Raw genomic sequence first — 22,987 nt, forward strand, 5'->3', positions numbered from 1 at the left:
CGGTAGGGTGGTAAATAGCCACGGCCGAAGCCACCCACCAGCCAGACCTGGACCAATTAAGAAAATCTCAATCGGCCCAGCCGGGGATCGAACCCAGGATCTCCGTTTTGTAAATCCACCGCGCATACCACTGCGCCACAGAGGCCGTCAAATGCCTGAGTTTACTCAGAGTCAGACATCACTCATAGAGCTATATGAGGGTAGAATGTTAATTTACGTCACTCTGTCAATCGCCTATCAATTATTCTCACGTTTCTTCATCACCCACATAACTGATCGTGTATTGGTCACTGCGTGCATGACGGCTAGACTTATGAAACGTCTTCGCTGCCGTTTGCGCTGCAGAAACGTGAGAATAATTGACCGTCAATGACCGACTATAAATTTGTTTCATTTTGTATCCAGTGTTGTGATTTGTACTTGTAGTATTCTTAATCGCTTATTTTGCTTGTGCAAAAGTCTTGCCAGTTAAAAAACATATTTTTTAATGCGGTAGTCGTTACGTGCAGGTCATATTATAAAGTCAAGTTCGAAGTGATGTCCTGCCGCCGCCCCACTACATTGTGGCTGATACCTAAAAAATTGTATTGCGCAGCTTAACACACGATATTCAGTAATTCATAGAGGTTGCTTCCGACTAAAAGTTTCTTAAACTTAACATTTTATTTTTGTTACTTTAAGTACACAGATTAAAGAATAATAGGCAGATAGAGTGCTCGGAATATGACAGTGATGCAGCCATTCCAAATAGGTACAAATTCAAAACTAATACATTCTCGAGTCAGTACGACACAAAGCGTCACATCATTAACTTTCAATATTGTTAAAAAAATGGCTTTAAATTTTTTTTTAAACTGTTAACAGAAACTAAAAAATAAAATGGAGTATTTTTTATAAGTAGGTATTGATTATTAGTCTATTATTATATTAATTTACGTAATTGTTGTTAGTTACTAGTTTGTATATAGTAAATAGCAACATTATACGGGTGTCAAGGAGACACGCGTGACTTTTTTTTTGTGGTTTTCATCGGCTTCACTGAACGGCTTGTAAATACTCATTCTGTATCAGTCTCTATTCCATGTTTAAGTATAAACTTTTGATATTTGATAGTTCTTACCTCCACCTCGAATCTTTATAATCTACTCTATCTAATAACATTATAAAAATATGAAATATGAATAACTAACAGAAAATTGCCGAGTAGTCAAATCCTTGGTAACTTTCCTTATTCTTCTATATTCTTTATTGTATCTATCGTCTGTCTTCACCGTTTGAGCCATTGACAACTCTTGTTTATTTTGAAAAAAAAGAACGAACAATCCTTTGCAACTGAGCTGTATCCGGAACTATTATTATCGGCGTTAACTTTTTCCAATACTCTCGTACAAAAGTTTTCCAATGCTCGCTTGAAAATACGAAAAAAAGAGTTTCAACTTCCAATACGAACGCACTTCACTTGAAAATGGAATAGTTCATAAACACAATTTACAACGCCACTGTAAAATTCCACTATGACAGCTATTACAATTTGTTTACACTATTGAAAAATTAATTGGTTTCACAAAGTTATACATTCGTATGAATTATTTGTTGTTTGTATCAAATAAAGTAACAAAACAACATTCTCCACTTTAATAGAATACGCTGTTTTCAAACGATTCAAAAATCGAACGTCCCGTTAATAAACAATTGCGACAGTTTTATGGATGTTTACACGACATTGTAACACTGTTCTAAATTCAAAAACAAATTCGAACACCGACGTGGTCTATGCTTAGCTGATTGTTTTTTTTTTCATTTATTATTTTTCGACGTGACAAAGAACTGTGTTTACGATTGAACTAATTTTAAAATTCGAACACCGACGTGCTCTATACTTTTATTTTTATTTATTGTTGTTGATCTCGCGCTTTATTTATTTTTTTAACGTGATAAAGGTCAGCTGTGACACACGCGACGACAATGACTGTGACAGCGCGGTTATATGTAGACTCTATATTTAAATTGGATTTTTGCGCTATAACTACTAACACGCACTGCAACGCGGTCTATAATAGTCGCAACACATTTAAATATAATAATTAGAATTTGGCTAATGAAAGTAGAGACTGAAATCGCCCGCCAAACAAAAAAAAAAAAAAATGGAATAACTGAGTTTAAATAACTATGGTTTATGTAGTATTGTATTCACGAACAAAAAATAATATATAAAAACGCTTGTTTTTTTTTCAATTTGTTTAAATTATTTTATAAATAATAATCATATTATGGACTGAATATTTTTAATCCACACATTTGCAATAGGTATATTTATTGAATGTAGTTTGATGTAAAATACATTCCATCCAGTAACTAGTTCGGTGAATCAAGGTCAATGGTCAGCAAATATACTGGGATCTTAGAACAAATTCATTTTAATGGAAAGATATTATACAAAACTGATTAGCCGTGCGACCATTGGAGAAACATAATTATTTTAATGGGAAAATGGTTTAGTTGACACTTTTTTTAAATGATCTAAAATTGTTCATTATTACTAGATTAAAAATATGGTAATTATAAAATTACCATATTTTTAATCTAGTAATAATTTTAATCTAGTAATAATGAACAATAATAAAAAGATTAATTTTTAAATATTTTTTTGATAATACGAGCCAAGACTATGTCGGCCATGATGGTCTATATTTTATAATTTCTTGACGTCACTTAAACACTATACCTTAACCAAACGGCTTAGTGTTTGCCAAAATTATTACTTAGTGTGACGTTTATTTCTTTAGTACATAAAGTACCTTTGTGGCGTCACAAAATGGACGACAGCATTTTTGACGTTTGGAAAAATTATGGAGTACATAGTTTTTAAATTAATTTTTCTATGAAATCCTTTACTTTTAGTCATTAGTATCGATATATTATTTCGAAACCTTATTCCATGTTACGAAATTAATATTGTTTATATTAAATTGATATGAGTCAACTACCCTATTTAATACTGTTTAGCCGTGCGACCATTGTAGAACAGCCAGATAACTCCGCGATCTTGGCACGGTGAGAATCATTTGGAACAGGTCACTTTTGGCGGGAAAATTAGGAATACACCAATAATCATTATTATTTCTGCCGAAATAACAAATATACTTTATGTACATATCACCATAATATCATATATAAGTAGTAGCGAAACTATTTGTGATCGTTCTCTCCTAGATTTCGCTCTAACATTCCAATGCTTCAAAATCAACTTCCCAACGCAATGAATAATAAATAAATAAATAAATATACTTAAACAATACACATCACTATCTAGCCCCAAAGTAAGCATACAGAGTATGGGTTCTAAGCTTGTGTTATGGGTTCTAAGATAGTTGATATTATAATATTAATATACAATTATATACTACATATAAATACTTATAAAATGTATAAATACACACAGACACTGGAAAACACCCATGCTCAACACACAAATATTTTCCAGTTGTGGAAATCGAACCCACGGCCGTGGGTGCAGAAAGCAGGGTCACTACCCACTGCGCCACGCGGCCGTCGAAACATGAAAGAGAGACTGGGACAACGCCGCCGCCATTGCTCGACATTTGTCTATTTCTTTTCATGAAATATATCTACTCGTAATGTCTTTCGTCGAACGCTAGGCCAAAAATACTTAAGGTCGCGTAAATTATCTGTTTCATCAAATTGAACGTGATCGTTAAAATATTGGATTGTCTGACACTTACAGACATTTATCATTTCTTTCTGATGAATATAACATAATATTATGAACGCCCGTGACTTCATACGCGTGAATTCCGTTTTTCACAAAACCCGCAACCATGCCAGATTAGCAGATTTTATTAGGGAACTTTTAATTGTTGCACACCATACTAGGTTACAAAAAATTAGTAATTCTTATAAGGGCAATTGCATACGTTTTTATAATAAAGTACTACATGAAGCTACTGGAATGTCTCTCAAAAAGTTCAAAGTGTTTATTAAACGCAAGCTTTTGGGAAAGGCTTATTATAGTGTTATATTAATGATAAAAAATCTTGGTGTTAAACTGTAATATACGACCGTGTGCTTAGTTTTAAACAAGTTTGTAAAATGGTGGGAAAAAAAACCTTGGCTGAGTTTGTTGTGGGCTCTTCTCGGACCAAGGCGTGTTTGGAACCCTCGTTACTTTAGTTTTAAGTTTTCGACTATTATTACCACCATTAGATTAAATTAAATTATGACATAATCTTGACCTTTCAAAAGTGCTTGTAAACTAAGCCTAATTGAAATAAATGAATTTTGACTTTTTTTATTGAACTAATAAATTCTCAGGTATGAAGGTTTTCTCACAATGTTTTTCCTTCACCGTTTGTGACAGGTGATATTTAATTTCTTAAATTGCACGTAACTGACAGTCAAAAGCTTGATTGTCTTTTAATATTCGTAAGTATGAGCACTTGAGAAAACATTATTTCGAAATCATAAACAGACACTTCCATTTTACATGTTATATGTATTGAATACTGTAATAAAATAATAATTGAAGTCATAAGTGTAATAAAATTATTGTTGCGCAAATTAATTTATACTATATTGATTCAAGTGCAATCACAAATAAAAACGAAAACGACGAGGTATGCATTGTAACTGGTACAAGGTCGTATATGACCTAATTTGATCAGGCTTGAACTTGACTTGATCATATTTTAATAAACGTTTTTTTTTTTATTTTATTCTTTACAAGTTAGCCCTTGACTACAATCTCACCTGATGGTAAGTGATTAGGCAATCTAAGATAGAAACGGGCTAACTTGTTAAGAAGAGGATAAAAATCCAAACCAATTTCGGTTTCTACACGAAATAGTACCGGATCGCTTGGCGGTACGTCTTTGCCTGTATCCACGACCGAAGCCTCAAATGGCCCAGCCGGGGATCGAACCCAGGACCTCAGTTTTCTATATCCACCCTGCATAACACTGCGCCACGGAAGCCGTCAAAATGTAATGCGTATAAACCTACGATTTTATTATTTACACTTTAGTAAAAAATGTGATTTCACAAAAATCAATTTCTCATAATAATAGTCTAGAGTATTGGATAGAAGCAGGCGTTACTTTGCGGAAGTTCATCATGATTATATAATGATTTATTTATTTTGCTATCATCCGCGAAAAGTCGACGAACCCATGCGACAACGTACGTAGAGAGTATTTTGTCGGACCTGGGTGACGTTGTCGCATGGGTTCGTCGACTTTTCGCGGATGATAGCAAAATAAATAAATCATTATATAATAGTCTAGAGAATGTATAAAAATTTGGACTATTGAGGGTTTGGGCTCTAGGAACCTTCAAAAGTCACCATGGTATTCATTCATTGTTGCCTACCATACTTATTTGGTAGCACTGAATAAAGATGATACAGAATGAGTCTTTATTATCAGCGTGGTGAAGCCGGTGAAACCCATAAAACGTCACGCGTCTCCTTGACATGCGCATATACAAACTTTTTCATAATTTGTGTTTCAAAATTTAACACTAACAACAATTAAGTAAATTGATTTAATAATCGATATTAATAACCAATAAAAAATACTCTATCTTATCTCTTTAGTTTTTGTGAACAATTTTTCAAATATTTAAAAACATATTAAGACGACATTTTTTTTTGATGATTATTGAAAATAAAATTACTGATGCGACGCTTCGTGTCCCTATTGAATCGAGAATGTATTCGTTTTTGAATTTTGTTTCTCGAGCGGCTACGACACCATCGTGTTCAGATGCTCTATCTGCCTATTATTCTTTAATCTGTGTCTGGTAGCAAATGATACTTGGCAAACTTTCAGTTTTAATAAAATGTCGGACGTCGGAATGGACTATTATCCGTCCCATGATCTAGACAAAAGGTTAACCTAATGATAAATGAACAGGTTTTTAGATGTGTAAAAAATGCGTAAAAAAAACTTTATGAATAAAAATAATCACATAGGATTCCAGTGATATAATTAAAAAGTTTAGTTTTTTTTTAATTTTCCTCCTTCACCGCCATCTAGCGAGATTTTCCTAAAGTAATTTAGTTTGCGCTATTACTCACAGATGGCAGTACGCAAACATATCAAGATAAGCTTAGAAATATTATTAGCGCCCGCCACTTCGTCCGCGTTTTTAGCTTTTTACAATTCCCGCGGGAACCATGGATATTTTTCAGGAGAAAAATAGCTTATATGTTGTTCAATAGCCTTCTCTATCTACCAGTGAAAGTTAAGATGGGTTCAGCCGCTTTAGTGATTAGCTCGGACAGACATACAATTAAGATTTAAAAAATGCATGATTGGGTATTTATGTCGTGTAAATAGTTATTTTATGTTTTCTATGTTTTATTTTTTTTGAGAAAACATAGTTATTTTGAAAACACATAAGACACTTATATTTTATTTATAGTATTGATGCCATTCATTTTGTTTATTTTTGTTTTTTACAGGGTGCTCGGAAGTATTTCCTATAACTTCATGGTGTTTACGAGTTCTCTTATAGGAGCCGAACTGCATAACTAATATTATTTTTAACAAAAAACTGTCAAATTTCATGTTTTCATACAAAGAAATTCAAATAATTCCTACTATCCATGTAACACACGCCTCTAGTTACTGTCCTCGCATAACTAATCTCAGTAACAACTAGTTTGAACTGAAAATTTATTATAGGCTTAATAATTAATTAAATAAATTTAATTAATTTAATTTATAAATAACATCGCGATGCGACTTATATGAGTTTCACCAATAAAAAATATGGTGAAAATGGGGAAAAATACTTTTGAGTTATTTTTTTACTGGTGATGGTGACGTCACTGTATCAAGTGATGCGCGTTATGCACACTTGAACGTCTGTGGTACCCCTCCCTTTTTAAAGTAAGAATGTACTACAAACTGCGCTGCAGGCATGACGGTAAATTTGATCGTCAGTGGCTGCTGTAGACTTCCATGCGGACGAAGATGCGGGCGTGGGCTTTTAAGCAATAAATTATCCATTGACTACGAAACCCTGTAAAGCACTCCAGTTTAATTTTAACACGTTCCGTGGTGGTGGGCCGTGAAATTTTACTGTCATTCTCGGAAAGCATGTGAAGCTGAACAATAAACTAGTTAAGTGATTAAAGAAAGCGGTAGACCGGGCGACGTTCACGCCCTGTCTTTCACGGAGCCTCGTAAAGCGTTATAATAGGCACACACGTTGCTGAAGGATTATTCTGTAATATTTAAAGTTTAGGGTTCTGTCTCCCGTTCCTCAAAAGTAAAAATTATATCTCAATTATAATGGAATTGAGATCTAATTACCTTTTTATCTGTCAAAAGGCTTTTTGAACGTGTGGAATTTTAAAAATTAGATCTCAATTTTGAACGTGTGGCGGGTTTTGACGGCCTCCGTGGCGCAGTGGTATGCGCAGTGGATTTACAAAACGGAGGTCCTGGGTTCGATCCCCGGCTGGGCAGATTGAGATTTTCTTAATTAGTCCAGGTCTGGCTGGTGGGAGGCTTCAGCCGTGGCTAGTTACCACCCTACCGGCAAAGACGTACCGCCAAGCGATTTAGCGTTCCGGTACGATGCCGTGTACAAATCGAAAGGGGTGTGGATTTTCATCCTCCTCCTAACAAGTTAGCCCGCTTCCATCTTAGACTGCATCATCACTTACCATCAGGTGAGATTGTAGTCAAGGGCTAACTTGTAAAGAATAAAAAAAAAGGAATCATACAGTTGAAATTAATACCAAATACTTTATATTGTAACTGTGAATAGAAACCTGTGGTTAAAACTATTTCTTTTAAATATACCGTGAAAGCATTTGATAAGCATTTAGATACCCTCGCAAAGCTATTACTTTACTCATAGCGCAACGCACTAGAACTGTTTATGGCGCCTATTCTACGCCTAGGCTATGTAAATTATATAACGCACTTAGTTGGTCTCGTTGTCTGTTACAAATCTTTCCAACGTACCTATTACTAATACAAATCTTTGAATCGGCGTACTATACTAACGAAAAATTATTAATTCGATCATATCGATCGCTAATAATAACGATTTAGAAACAAAATCGCTTTTAAGCTCCAGAATAAGGCCGCACATCGTAAATCTATTCCAGGATTCTAACAGCTCGTTTCCAATCTGTTTGCGAAAGATGAAACGGCCGCTTACTCTGCACCGGGGGACTTTGTGAATGAAATTAGAATGTTTTAAGTACCTACTTACACGTACGCTTTCGGATTCTAGCCCGTTTCACGTGGCAACTAATTTTGATACGCCATCTAAAGTCGCTGCAAGATAAAAGGGCCATTCTGACAGTTACATCTGACTGTATAATGTGCAAACTCGTACATTGAAGGACTTATATGGATAGTAACTATAATAATGTATCTCACCATCTTGGTCGCATCATCATTATCAACCCATATTGAGTTCACTGCTGAGCACGAGTCTCCTTCCAGAATAAAAGGGGTAAGGCCAATAGTCTACCACACTGGCCCTATGCGGATTGGCAGAATTCACACACGTGGAGAATAAAGAAAATTCTCAGATATGCAGGTTTTCTCACGATGTTTTTCCTTCACCGTTTGAGACACGTGATATTTAATTTCTTAAAATGCACACAACTGAAAAGTTGGAGGTGCATGCCCGGACCGGATACGAACCTACGCCCTCCAGAATCGAAGGCAGAAGCTATATCAATTGGGCTATCACGTCTCTTCGTCATCTTCGACATCTTCCTCTACTATTTTGATATAAGTCATAATTTTTTTATGTACCTACTTTGTAGGAGGTTCTTACGAAATGGAAAATAAAGAAATTTTCCGAATATATTGGAAAATGTCAATCATAAGATATCTGTTTTGCTCAATCTTGGCTCAACGTCTAAATAAATGAAATGTGGCACAGAGATTATTTATAGTTTTTTTCGACACTCGATATGAATATACGCTAGTAGCCATCACGCGCACAGGTCCGTTCTGAGGTTTATTTAATACTTACTTACTATTAATGGAACGTCAGAACGGACCTGTTATGATGCCTTTACCATACTCTATAACATTCCGGGCGCGACGTTCTTTATTATTTGCATATTGCCACCATTTTTGAGCTATGTACATCGTATGTTTATATTATTACTAACAGACTCGTGATACTTTTCCCTGTGGAATTTATTATTATTTTCGTAGAATATTTTTCCTTATGTACATTGTTTACGAAACGTAAACGATTTTTTAGCTCATAGCTTTTTTTCTACGTGTAACGTATAAAAATCTGTTTATTGGTGTGAACTGTGAACAGTTGACTACGCGATATAGGTACGTATCAACGTACGTACGTAGGTATTACAAAAATTATAGAGCAAAAACCCCACACCAAAGTTGGCATTTTTTTCATACCATCTAAGATAGTGCCATTCTATCGGATTTAAGAATAAGCTACTATTAATCTTACAACGGTACAACCAGACAACAACTCGTACTACAATTTATTCCCTCATTTATCTATATCTATCTATATTTATACTTATAATACAACTGGTCGAATTCTATACATTTATTCGCAATTTGAGATTTTACTTATACCATTTGTAACACCAAACGTTATCGTAGCATAGAGTACTACTAGCGCCATCTAGAATCTATACTTATAATACGAATTCTATACATTTTGTACGTTCTGTACATTGAAGTTATGAAAATTTTTGTTTTTGGGGGCATTATATAATCGATACTGAAGCTAACAATATTTTTTTCGATTTTTTGTCTGTCTGTCTGTCTGACCGTGTTTTTTTGTTATTCGGGCATCACGCTGCAACTACTGAATGAATTCAAATGGCTCTTGGCACAGTATAATACGGAGAAGGTTATAGGATACTTTTAAAAGCGAAAATAAAATAAAAAGGGGGTGAAATAGGGGTTGAAAGTTTGTATGGAAAGTCCTTCATTTTTTAAATTCAAAAATTTGTTTATAAATCATAAAACAAATACGAAATATAATGGGATTCAAAAATTATTAAAATTCAAACTCTAAAGTGGTGAAACAGGGCTTGAAAGTTTACATAGATTTCCAGGCGGAAGAAGTCGCGGGCGTCCGCTTGTATTATAACAAGGAGTTTCTCCTTACATCTACCCTACATTAGAACAAAGGGCCGTAAATAAAGTACACACTTGTAACATAAAACGAACAGTAAATTTTATGGCGTCACTTAACCCTCTGACATCGTATAAAGATCGTATATCGGTGAAGGCTTTATTCGCACGAGAGTTAAAAAGGAGATGCGTTAAAACCGCGTTGGCGGTAGCGATAGCGGTATAGCTTATAGTATAAAGTTGAATGAAGGTCTTAATCCAATGAACAAAATTGAAAATACAACGCTCGTTAAAAAAGGGTCATGTTTTAAAAACGCTGTCATGTGAACATATACTTACTTGGGAATGCATCTGTTGTATTTTAAACGCTTCATACTATATTTGAACGCTTTTTAACAGACGTTATAGTATGAAATTAAATTAAGGTCTATTTCCAATGCCCTACATTGAAACTCGATAAAAAGACGACGTTTTTTTAAAAACGCCTTCCTGTGAACATATACGAGTACTTGGGAATGTTATTCCCAAGTACTATTAGTATATGTTTATTGTGTTTGAACGTTTTTTTAACGTCCCTTGAGAAAACTCTCGTGCGAATGAGGGCTAAGGGTCTCAGATAAGGTGTTTGCTGTAAACTTACGCTTTTATAGGTATTATTATGCATGCAAATGTTATAGCAGTATCTTAGTAGAACCCCAATAGCTCAGCGGTAAATAATAACCGGACTCGTCATCGAGAGATCGTCGTTGGAGCCACAACCGCTGGCCTAACTACTACAGTTCGTTTCATGTAGGATGGTGCGGGTGACAGTTCCGATTACTCTTAAAGTTTGCCGATGACTCTCGATAATGTATGACCGTATGTCACCGTACCCATGCTCTCTGAAAAACACTTTAACGCAGTGTTTTCCCAGTTGGAGAGGATGGGGAATATTTGCTAGGTATGTTATCTTTTTAAATGTCTACACGAGTTTGTATGTCAAATTATACAAAATTACCTATCTATGTTTTTTATGCTCATCATTGACAACCAATATTCGGCTCACTGTTGAGCACGAGTCTTCTCTAAGAATGATAGTGGTTAGGTCTTAGTCCACCACGTTGGCCCAATGCCGCAATTGGCAGACTTCACACACGTAGAGAACTAAGAAAAATCTCAGGTTTGCAGGTTTCCTCATCATCATCATCATCATTATCAGCCGATGGGCGTCCACTGTTGGACATAGGCCCCCATTCCAGCACCTTGGGAACCCAAATTTTTGATTCGATCACGCAGAGAAACTCCAAGCATAGATCGCTCCATCGCCCGCTGAGTGATTTTGAGCCTTCTAATAAGGTACATAGTTAGCGACCAAGTTTCGGATCCGTATGTCATCACTGACAACACGCACTGTTCGACGACTTTCGTCTTCAGGCACTGAGGAATATCGGAAAAAAAGATGTCGCGGAGTTTTCCGAACGCTGCCCAGCCGAGCTGGATTCGGCGATTCACCTCTTTCTCGAAATTGGACCTACCTAACTGGACTGTGTGTCCTAGGTATATATACTCGTCTACAATTTCGAGCGCAGAATCCTCAACAATAACTGGGTGGAGCGTTACATGAGCATTAGACATCATCTTCGTCTTGCTCATGTTCATTTTTAGGCCCACACGTTGAGAAACTCTGCTGAGGTCGTTGAGCATAGTACTAAGGTCATCCAGAGTCTCTGCCATAATGAGCGCAGATAACTGGGCGGAGCGTTACATGACCATTAGCCATCAGTTGCTTATTGTACTTGTAGAATTTGCTCACCAGATTAATGGTGACAATGAGTTCATACTGCTGGTGTTTGTGGCCCTTCTTCTTCTTCCCCTGCGGAGTTTTGACAGCGGCGGCAGCGGCGGCGGCGGCCTGCTTCGGCGGTGCTGTCTTCGCTGCTCCTTTCTGGGCTGATGGCTTAACCGGTGTCTTTGGACCTCCCTTGGTCGCCGCGCCTGTAAATCATCATCATTATCAGCCCACTATAAGGCTAGGCCTCCCTTCTTATAGGTGAAGAGATATGGAGCTTAGACCCACCATCATTCAAATATTAATAAATAAATAAATTTTGACGGCCTCCGTGGCGCAGTGGTATGCGCGGTGGATTTACAAGACGGAGGTCCTGGGTTCGATCCCCGGCTGGGCAGACTGAGATTTTCTTAATTTGTCCAGGTCTGGCTGATGGCTAGTTACCAGTTACCACCCTACCGGCAAAGACGTACCGCCAAGCGATTTAGCGTTCCGGTACGATGCCGTGTAGAAACCGAAAGGGGAAGAAAGGGGTGTGGATTTTCATCCTCCTCCTAACAAGTTAGCCCTCTACCATCTTAGATTGCAATATCACTTACCATCAGGTGAGATTGTAGTCAAGGGCTAACTTGTAAAGAATAAAAAAAAAATATTCAAAGTAGGTGTGCGGGCGCAGGATAAGATTAAATTCATTAACGACCTCTATTAAGCTACTGTTACACATGATCATTTCAAGCACGAAAGCATGCTACTATTGAGCAGTTGTTACTTATTAGCATGTGTATCGCAACATTGCTAATAATGAGCATGCTCATTTTGAGCTTGCTCAAGAATCAACATATGTTAAATCATTAATAACTGTAGTAACTTAAGTTTAACCCAGAATATTCTAGTTAACAAATAAAATCGAATTGACAGAAAAAATTAACAAAGTGTTAGCTTATGCCGTATACAAGCAAGTATACGGCATCTATTGTACGTATGTTGCACCTTTAGTAAGTAGTAATGTGCAAGTTCCGTATGTAGCTTATTTAAGTAGCTTATTTTTCTCAGTGTACCAGTACCAAAACGTCCATGGCGTTATGGTATAAGCTGCTTATACCGTTAATGCGTTGATAAGCAGTGAAGTCAGTGTCGGATTACGGATTAAGAATTCTTCTCCTGTGGGCTCCCCTTGGCCCTTAAATATTGTAGTTACAAAGAATAAATTAAAAAAAATACCTACATGTCGTAGGTACAATATGTATGTTTTGTTCCTCCAGCACTTATCCCATGCCAGATGGGGTTGGCACAACATAATTTAACATTTTTTGGACTTTACGAAGGGTTAAGGCCCCCCCTAGACGCTAGGCTAATCCAGGACCGACTAAAGTACAAAAGTTGCATGTTGATTTAAACCATGGCCCAACTTTATCATATTTAATTGACAGTAATATTCTGTGTGTGTGTGAGTCAGTGAAAAAATCTTATTTTCGTTTCCAAAATACGTTACCTTTTTGGTTCGCCGGCGTGGCCTTTTGTCCCGCAGCATTCTTTTGATTGACATGCCCGCTACCGTCCGCTGGTTTGTTCCGCGCCTGCCGACAATATGCAAATGTTAGGAAAAATGAGGAAAATAGGAAAAACCACTGTCCGTGTTCTACTGACTTTTGTACACCACGCGGCAAACAAATAAAAACAAAAAGAATCACAATTTGTCTATTCAGTGTTAATAAGATTTCGCAAATTTGAATGTGATGAAAGCCTGGATTTATTATAGTTGAAAGTTTGTTAGCTCATGATCCTTCCATAAGTACTACCATAGGTAAGTATTACCATAGGCGTACCATAGGTATTTTATAAGAAAAGTATAAAATTGTTAAAAACGCAAACAATGCCATATTAAAAGCTAGTTGTAAAATGAAGTTAGGTACTGAAGTTATGTGGAGATGTAACATAGCGAAGCGATGAATTTTACTACAGTACGTACATCTCTATCGCAGTATCACATGAAGTTCGTAATTTATTGAAGCCATTTCCGCTGACGAATCGCTGGATTTTGGCCGATTAATTTAATTTGGTCGTTAATAGCGTACTTATTGGTAGATTATTTATTTAAGATCTCATCTATAATGTAATTTATGTATGAATTGAGTTTCTGAGCTATTTTAACAAAATATTCGCGGCTCATAAAGTATTGGTCTCAAAGTAATATGTTTTTATACAATTTCTCAGAATTATTTTACGACTGGTGACTCGACTGCTGGATCATTTTTTTCGCTAAGGATAAACCAGACAGCCACAGGAATGTAGCCAGTATTCTTGCCACCATTCTACGTGTTTGTTTGTTTGTTTGTTGTACATGTTTGGCTGGTGGGAGACTTCGGCCAGCCAAACCTGGACCAATTAAGAAAACCTCAACATAGTTATTAGGATTTGTAAAGTTATTAGATATAATAGAAGAGCCGTCATAGCCCAGTGAATATGAGCTTTGCCTCCGATTCCAGAGGGTGTGTGGGTTCGAATCCGGTCCTGCAACTTTTCAGTAGTGTGCATTTTAAGAAATTAAATATCACGTGTCTCAAACGGAAGGATAACATCGTGAGGAAACCTGCATATCAGAGAATTTTCTTAATTCTCTGCTTGTGTGAAGTCTGCCAATCCGCATTGGGCCAGCGTGGTGGACTATTGGCCTAACCCCTCTCATTCTCAGAGGAGACTCGAGCTCAGCAGTGAGCCGAATATGGGTTGATAACGATAGTTATCAGATTTATCTTAATAAAAAGTACATAAAGCTGGAATAAATTACTTGATTGATTGATTTCATGTGCCCATACTATTATGTGGAGCATGTATGTACAAACGACGTCTAGTTAAACTGAAGTCCGTGGTCGGAGCTAACTATGAAATGGCGTTCATTAAGTTTTCCATTTAATTATAAAGTGCACTTAGCTTCGTTGTTCGCTAAATGCTGCTGTTATTACTTGCTTCAATTTTCATTTTTAGAGTTCCGTAAACAGTTTAATGTTTAACAAAAGCTGGGTTATCCACTAATTCAGTGTTTTACAAAAAAATGACGAATCCTGTTGGGTCTTTATCACGTTTTTATTTCGTAGCTTATTAATCCAGTCATTTAGCTTAGTAATTTTAAAATGTAGGAGTTTTGAAAATTCTTGATCTTTTGAAAATTAAGGGGAATACAGTTTTTTGCTTTAAGATTTATTTAATGATAAAATATTTGTAATCTAAATTAATTTAGATAAATCCTTTCCTTCTTTCGTAAAATCAGTAATTCAAAAATGTTCAAGCTCTACAACGTCTACTTTCTATAAGCTTTAAATACTCCAAATACCATAGGAGGATCTGGCCCTGTACTAGGGTATTAAAAGAAAATGATAATAATTTACATACTTAATAAGAAAGAGTGAGGCCTGGTCCATTAAAACAGGCTGATAGTAATACAAATATAAATAAATAAAAATAAAACAAATAAATATACTTAAACAATACACATCACTATCTAGCCCCAAAGTGCCCAATTACTTTGGGCACTTTGGGGCATACAGAGTAGCTTGTGTTACGGGTACAAAGATAGTTGATATTATAATATTCATATACATTTATATACTACACATAAATACTTATATAATGTATAAATACACACAGACACTGGAAAACACCCATGCTCATCACACAAATATTTTCCAGTTGTGGGAATCGAACCCACGACCGTGGATGCACAAAGCAGGGTCACTACCCACTGCGCCACGCGGCCTTCAATATGCCTAATTATAATTAACAGATTATTTGCACAGCCATAGTATATCCAGTATACTCAAAGAAATATCAACGTCTAATGTCCCGTTGCGAGCGACGGGCGACAACATCGTAAGCCATTTAATTTATGCGGCGAGCTTCGAGACGTGCCGCGGGTTTTGTTGTGGCTCATTACCATTCGTATCAGTACGTTGCAGCGGTGGAAGGACTATTTCAAAATTCAAAAATTTGCCATGTCTTTTTTTTTTAATTTCTTAAAATTTTTGTCAATGTTTTTAAAATACACAATCATCATCATTATCAATCCATATTCGGTTCACTGCTGAGTTCGAGTCTCCTCTCAGAATGAGAGGGGTTAGGCCAATAGTTCACCACGCCGGCCCAATGCGGATTGGCAGACTTCACACACGCAGTGAATCAAGAAAATTCTCTGGTATGCAGGTTTCCTCACGATGTTATCCTTCACCGTTTTAGACACGTGATATTTAATTTCTTTAAATACACACAACTTTAAAGTTGGAAGTGAATGCCCCGGATAGGATTCGAACCCACATCCTACGGATTCAGAGGCAGAGTTCACATCCGCTGAGCTATCACGGCTCCCTAACAGACTTTATAAATGTAAAATTACTTTTTAGGCTGGTGGGAGACTACGTGGTAGCTGCAAATGCAGCCAGCCGTAAATGCAGCCAGTATTCTTGCCACCATTCCACGTGGGCGTGATTTGTGCAGTTATTAGGATAAGTTAGCTTAAGTTCCTTATTGTATTCTTTCTGAATAAAAAAAAAAGTTAATACTCGTAATAGATCATTCCAAAGTAAACTCTGTCTTTCGAAAAACACCCTCCATTCGTAAATGAACGATGACCAAGTATCGATATCTCAGGAGGCTTGAAAGATAGTGTTTTCTGATTTAAAAACTTTCACGCCGCCGTTGAAAACCCTTGGGAAATAAAGAAATAATGGACGAGCGACGAGTGTCTGTATTGATTGCTCCAAAGGCAACTACAAAACTTTTCACATAGCAGCTTTGTATGTGTTATACAGAACTTCTATGTGAAAAGTTTTTTGTTAGTAGGTACTCGCGTTTCTACCACAGTAATGTCCATACGGTAATCATGAATGATAGAAGTGTTTACCTAGTCATTATAAGTCTTATTTTACAATGATTATATTACAGACATTATTTCATTCACTATCAACGCATATTCGGCTCACTGCTGAGCTCGAGTCTCCTCTCAGAATGAGAGGGGTCTCGATTCTAGAGGGTGTGGGTTTGTATCCGGTCCGGGGCATGCCTCCAACTTTTAAGTTGTGTGCATTTTAAGAAATTAAATATCACGTGTCTCAAACGGTGAAGGAAAAACACCGTGAGGAAACCTGCATACCAGAGAATTTTCTTAATTCTCTGCGTGTGTGAAGTCTGCCAATTCGCATTGGGCCAGTGTGGTGGACAATTGGCCTAATCCCTGTCATTCTGAGAGGAGACTCGAGCTCAGCAGTGAGCCGAATATGGGTTGATAATGATGAAGCAACCTTCCGGAAACTTAGATCTAAAACGCCTAGGTTTCAAGTTTCACATTATGTACATTATTTTAATAATTTCTACCGTTTCAGTTACGTAAATTATGAGCGACAGTCTCTGGCAATTTAAGAAATGATCAAAGAAAATAGAAATTTATTTATACACGCTTCGGATTGGAGAACTTTGGAGAAATATTAACGAACCCAAATGTACTAATTAAGGCAATAACGCTTGGCAACTCGGCCAAACTGTAGAGTATAAAACCAGCTAAGTGCGAGTCGACATCAAAGTTTTTTCATCTTTTATTTGATTGCTTGATGTTTGTTTTTCCTTTCTGTTGAATCCTACTAACGCGAAAGTTTGTATGAATGTTTCGATGTTTGTTAATGGAAATAGATTTTACTCTGGAATTAACTCATAGGCTACTTTTCATTCCAAAAAAAAATCCATGGTTTCCCTAGATTTACGAAAACTGATGATTTTGATGATATTAATGTTTGTTACTCTTTCACGCCTCGACTACTGAACCGAATTAGCTAAAATTTGGTGTTGAGATATATTATAGCATAGATTGACACATAGGCTACTTTTTATCCCGAGGTATTTGTGAAAAACTAAATTCCACGAAGTCGCGAGCGTCCGCTAGTTTTTTTATATACTTAGCCGTGATAGCTCAGTGGATATGACCTCTGTCTACGATTCCAGAGGGTGTGGGTTCGAATCCTGTCCGTGGCATGCACCTCCAACTTTTTAGTGGTGTGCATTTTAAGAAATTAAATATCACGAGTCTCAAACGGTGAAGGAAAAACATCGTGAACAAACCTATGGATGAGCTGAATATGAGTTGAAAATGATGATTCATGTCTTGAAAAAATATAATTAATTTTTTTCAATCTAGTAGACCTATAATAAACAAAATAAGACCATTTAAAAAAGTGTCAACTAGCCTATTATAACTATGAGAAGTCTCAAATTCTCCACGGTAAAGGGTTTGATAAGGGTTTGAGGGAGATTTGATACCGCCCGCTGGACTATACCCACTCCTAACATTGTCTTCTTTTTTATTGGGGAGGAATATTGCAAATATACAAAAAATAAAAAAAATAACTATTTCTGAACAACTTAAGCATGGCATTTTCACGTTTACACAATAAAATATTTACCACGACTCATCCTCACATTATGATAATGCCAACTTTTTGGCACAATGGGATATTTTCGCAAGCTCGATTTATAAACTGACAGCCGTGCGCTATGAAAAAACACCGGTCAAGTGTGATTCGGATCCGCCCATCGAGGGTTCTGTACAAAACATTCTTTGACACAGTCATAATGAAAACATTCTTAATCATAGACCTACTTAAAAATATGTTTAAGCTGGTGTCAATGAAGCTCTTTCATACAATGTCCCACATGAAAAGCTTTACTCAAATCAAATTTGGACCACGGTTTCTTGCATAAAGACCCAGTTTATTTGTGATGAAGTTTTCAGATTTTTCCTATACTTGTAGTACGTATATTTTCGTAATATTTCTTTAGAAATTAAATATCACGTGTCTCAAACGCTGAAGGCAAACATAATGAAGAAACCTGCATACCAGAGAATTTTCTCAATTCTCTGCGTGAGCCGAATATAAGTTGATAATAAAGATGTAGTACGTATAAGACGTTATAACTTGCCAAATTTGATAATTCTAACTGAACGGGAAGTACTATTGATGTAGATGTAGTACCTACCTTATGTGTGAATATTAATTTTGATTCCCATGAATTTGATTCATGTTGCTTATACATGAATGCTTTAAGAAACCATAGCCCTTAGTATGTGGTTTTAATTTCAACTCGTGGATATGGTACAGAACCCTAAAAACGCGAAATAACAAACCTATTCTTTCAGCAAGACCAACGTCGTAAAATAATGAAGGCGAATGTACAGACGATAAATGTTTTTATTGCAAGAGCAATAAATATCAAAATACCGTGTAACTTTTACCGTTGAAAGCCGCAAATTTATTATTTGATAAATTATCGCGCGGTCGCCATATTAAAAGTTATTATACTGATCCTGCTACACTAAGCTAATTTCTTTTTAGTCATCTCAAAATATACATTTTTGTGTCATGAATTTCAAATAATTTCACTTTTAGATAGTGACTCCTCAAGTAGTGAGAAAGCTTTTTATTTTTAGTTTAATTAATATTACTCATATTTCCATTACATATTTTCTTTATTTTTCAATAAGCAAGGATATATATTTAACTCACTACTTTATAAGTGTCTCACCACTTAAACTTATGAGTTAAATAATCTACTTAGGAATATCATATAAGTGACCTCTCAGGCCTCACACCGGTGCTAAAAAGGTTAAAATCATTTTACGGTAAAAAATCCCAGAGCGATCTGACCTAACTTAATTTCACAAAAATGAAACCTTAGGTTTTCAATATCGAAGCAATAATAAAAACCTTTAAATGTTTTCTCGCAGGGTTGGGGTTAGGGAGAAAACACTAAGTGATAAAGCTATTCCTTTTAAATAAAAAACAGACAAGTGCGAGTCCGACTCGCCCCTATAGGGTTCCGTCATATCCGTACTCACTTTGTCAGTATCGAAGTAATTAAAGAACATCTCTTAGTTCTACAGATACAATAACCAAATATTTTGCAGGGCAGTTTTTTTTTTATTGAGAAAGAATACAATAAGGAACTTAAGCTAACTTAACCTAATAACTATACAAATCATGCCCAGGGCAGTTGTTTTTCTTTTTATTTATTTTTTGTCCATACTGTAGTTGTTTAGTAATCTTATTTTATTTTTTTATTTATTTTTTGCATATAATATTAATGTTTGTCCTTCGGTCCAATCTAATTTTACTTACTATAGATATGTGGATACATATTAGTATATGATTTATCTATTTTAAATTTGAAACCAATAAACGGCTCAACGCTCTCCCGATCAGTCAGTAAGCTCACCCTGGGGTCTTGCCTGAAAATCAGCGCTACAGTTACTTAGCTGTAGCATAGAGCTGAGGCAGCGCCCCATTCAGCCGAAGCCTTAGTATTAAGTTAGTATTAATTCTCATGTTTTTTTTTCTTACTTATGTTGTGTTTTTTTGGCTGAATTATTATTATTACTATTATTAAGTAATAGATTTCTTAAAATCTGCTTAAGCAATGAAGTATTGTCATCCGATACTCTACATGATTACTTGAGCGAAAATTAGGACCGCGCCGTTCATTGTTTATTTTTAAAATTCAAGTGAAAAACTTTGAACATTCTACTTTTGAACACTTTTTGCGGTGATTTTGGTGGCACGTAACGTATCTAATAGTATAAAATCATTGTTTCATGCTGTTTACTTTGATTTTATTACGTCTTTGTGATGTCCATTTCCAAACAGTCCTGACAGTCACCGGTTTAAATTTCGAACATGGAACAAGATGGCTACTTTGTCAGTTGGTTCTGGCGCGTGCCTTGGCGTCCCCGCGCTTTACAGGCTCGAGGCTCGAAACTCTGCGAGGCTAAGTCGATATTAATTAAAAATGGTGCGTCGATACAAAAAAAAAAAAATATTTTATATTTTCATGCATATCAATAAAATTATAATTTCCTATAAGAAAAAATATATTTTTTTTTATACGAAAGTGTTTTTTTAATATTTCGTAATTGAAATAATTTTCCGTTTATTATTAGATTAAAGAATTTAAAATTTTGTGTTTCTCGTAATTACAGACCACTCAAATTGATGATGAGCAAATAACAAGTAAGTATTTTGATTTTTGACTGAAAAAAACCTTTTAAAGGTTTCATTCGTATGTCATTTGTGAAACCTTTAAAAGGTTTTTTTACTCTTTACTATTTACTACTTTAAAAGGTTTTTAGTAAATTGATATTTCGATATAAGTGAGTTACTCTTTAAGTAGAAATTGAGTAATTTTTCAATAAAATTGCCAAAGTTGAGTTAAAAGATTATATTCTGTGTATCAGTGTTCGGATTTCGAGCTTTTTTCCGACGGCCTAGGTTCCTAGGTTCGATCCCCGGTTGGTCCGATTGAAGTTTTCTTAATTGGTTCAGGTCTCGCTTGTGGGAGGCTTCGGCCGTAGCTAGATACGTGGCTATCGGCAAAGATAGCGTTCCGATACGATTTCGTGTAGAAACCGAAAGTGGATCGTGTAGAAACCGCGGACTACAGGGAGTGTTACGAACGAAGTTGAAGAAGAAGAAGAACGAACTTTTCATCTTGGAAAAATCCGTGGGTATAGTTTTTTTGGGGATTTGTGAAAAACTGAATTCCATACGGACGAAGACGCGAGCGTCCACTAGTTACTAATAAGTCACTTGGTTGGCTAGAATGTTATCTTATGAAGAACCAAATTTGTAATTTATAACAGAAAAAAAACAAATAAACGAAATTCTCTTCCGAAAGCAACAATCTATACTAATATTATAAAGAGGAAAACTATGTTTGTTTGATTGTAATGAATAGGTTCAAAAACCACTGGACCGATTTTAAAAATTCTTTTACCATTCGAAAGCTTCATTATCCATAAGTAACATGGCCTAAATTTTATTTTGGAAAAAATAGGGTTCCATATGATATTTGGGTTTTTAAGAAAAGCTACTTATTTTGCGTACGCTGCCCAAACTGTAAAAGATATAACCATAAAATGTTATAATTTATTGTAGATCTTATAAATATCTTATAAATTATTCACTAAGTACAGTTTATGTAGATAATATTTTACCTTTGAATGATTAAAATTGGACGTTTAGTTTGAAGTTATGGCGAAATTAAAATATTACGATAATAGGGGATATGGGTAGGGTAGGGTACGGGTAGGGTACGGGTAGTTGAAAGTATACACCGAGTTGCACGCGGACGAAGTTGCGGGCGTCCGCTAGTGATATATATTTCATTTTCGCCTTTGGAGATTAACTTTCCAGTATTTGTCATCGCATACATTGAATGAACAGAGTAGAGACATAAACCGCATGCATGCGGTAAGCTTTTCAACTTGAGAATTTAATATCCAACTTGTATTATGAAAGTTTTATTGAAAACAACGTCGAAGTTGTGTTTTCACTATGGCAGCGCTGAAATTGGCAGCAATTTTCATATTGTGTGTTGAAAATCCTATTTGCGTGTGACAGGCTTTTTTCAGGTTATTTTTAAAATGAAAAAAAATATCATGATACTTTTTTACTTGGCGTGAGTTTTCTGTTTTCAGAATTATTCGCACGAACGAATCCCTAACGAAATGTTGACATAAATATACACAAATACAGTTTATACACTTCCTAAACACACAACTCAACATTGTAGACTATATTTAGGTATATGTTTAAATAACTTTCGTTGTTTATTAAGCGACTAAATGAAATTAAGTCAATTATGCACATTTGTCCGCCTCAGTTTTGGTGACAGTAGTATCACACTAATCTTATAAAGACAAATGTTTATGTGTAAGTGTGGGTATGTTTGTTCTTCTTTTACGCTGCGGCTACTGAAGCGATTTGGCTGAAATTCGGAATGGAAATAGATTTTATTCTCGATTAATACATAGGCTACTTTTCATCCCGGAAAAATCCTTGGTTCCCGCGGGATTTGTGAAGAACTGAATTCCACGCGGATGAAGTTGCGGGGGGATTCAAGAATTTTTAAAATTCAACTCCAAAAGTGGTAAAATAGGGGTTGAAAGTTCACATTGATTTCCACGCGGACAAAGTCATGGGCGTCAGCTAGACTTTAGTATAAATATCATTGCTTTAGCTATATATGTGACGGCCGCGTGGCGCAGTGGGTAGTGACCCTGCTTTCT

The 22,987-nt window shown here is 35.9% G+C and overlaps 2 protein-coding genes across 5 annotated transcripts in view; one reads left to right on the top strand and one right to left on the bottom strand.

The window, feature by feature from the left end:
• Positions 1-22,987, bottom strand: part of LOC112052487 (calmodulin-A) — a 76,753-nt gene that overhangs the window by 19,567 nt on the left and 34,199 nt on the right. For 2 of the 3 annotated variants that reach the window (XM_024091589.2, XM_024091588.2), the window contains 2 exons: positions 13,379-13,463; positions 11,911-12,092 (listed from right to left, as the gene is read on the bottom strand). In XM_024091589.2, coding sequence (XP_023947357.1) covers positions 11,911-12,092; positions 13,379-13,463 — 267 coding nt within the window. Of the gene's footprint in view, positions 1-1,190; positions 1,966-11,910; positions 12,093-13,378; positions 13,464-22,987 lie in introns of those variants that run through there. The other variant, XM_024091590.2, reaches the window with a different exon arrangement.
• The window catches only part of LOC112052489 (troponin C), a 37,365-nt gene that overhangs the window by 211 nt on the left and 14,167 nt on the right, over positions 1-22,987 (top strand). Inside the window, exons 1-2 of one of the 2 annotated variants that reach the window (XM_024091591.2) lie at positions 20,586-20,712; positions 20,900-20,930. The exons of the other annotated variant lie outside the window; for it this stretch is intronic. Of the exons in view, the coding sequence (XP_023947359.1) occupies positions 20,710-20,712; positions 20,900-20,930 (34 nt within the window). The 5' untranslated portion in view covers positions 20,586-20,709. Of the gene's footprint in view, positions 1-20,585; positions 20,713-20,899; positions 20,931-22,987 lie in introns of those variants that run through there. 2 annotated transcript variants of the gene reach the window in all.

Source organism: Bicyclus anynana, chromosome 14 (genome assembly GCF_947172395.1).
Source record: "Bicyclus anynana chromosome 14, ilBicAnyn1.1, whole genome shotgun sequence".
NCBI classification, from domain to species: domain Eukaryota; kingdom Metazoa; phylum Arthropoda; class Insecta; order Lepidoptera; family Nymphalidae; genus Bicyclus; species Bicyclus anynana.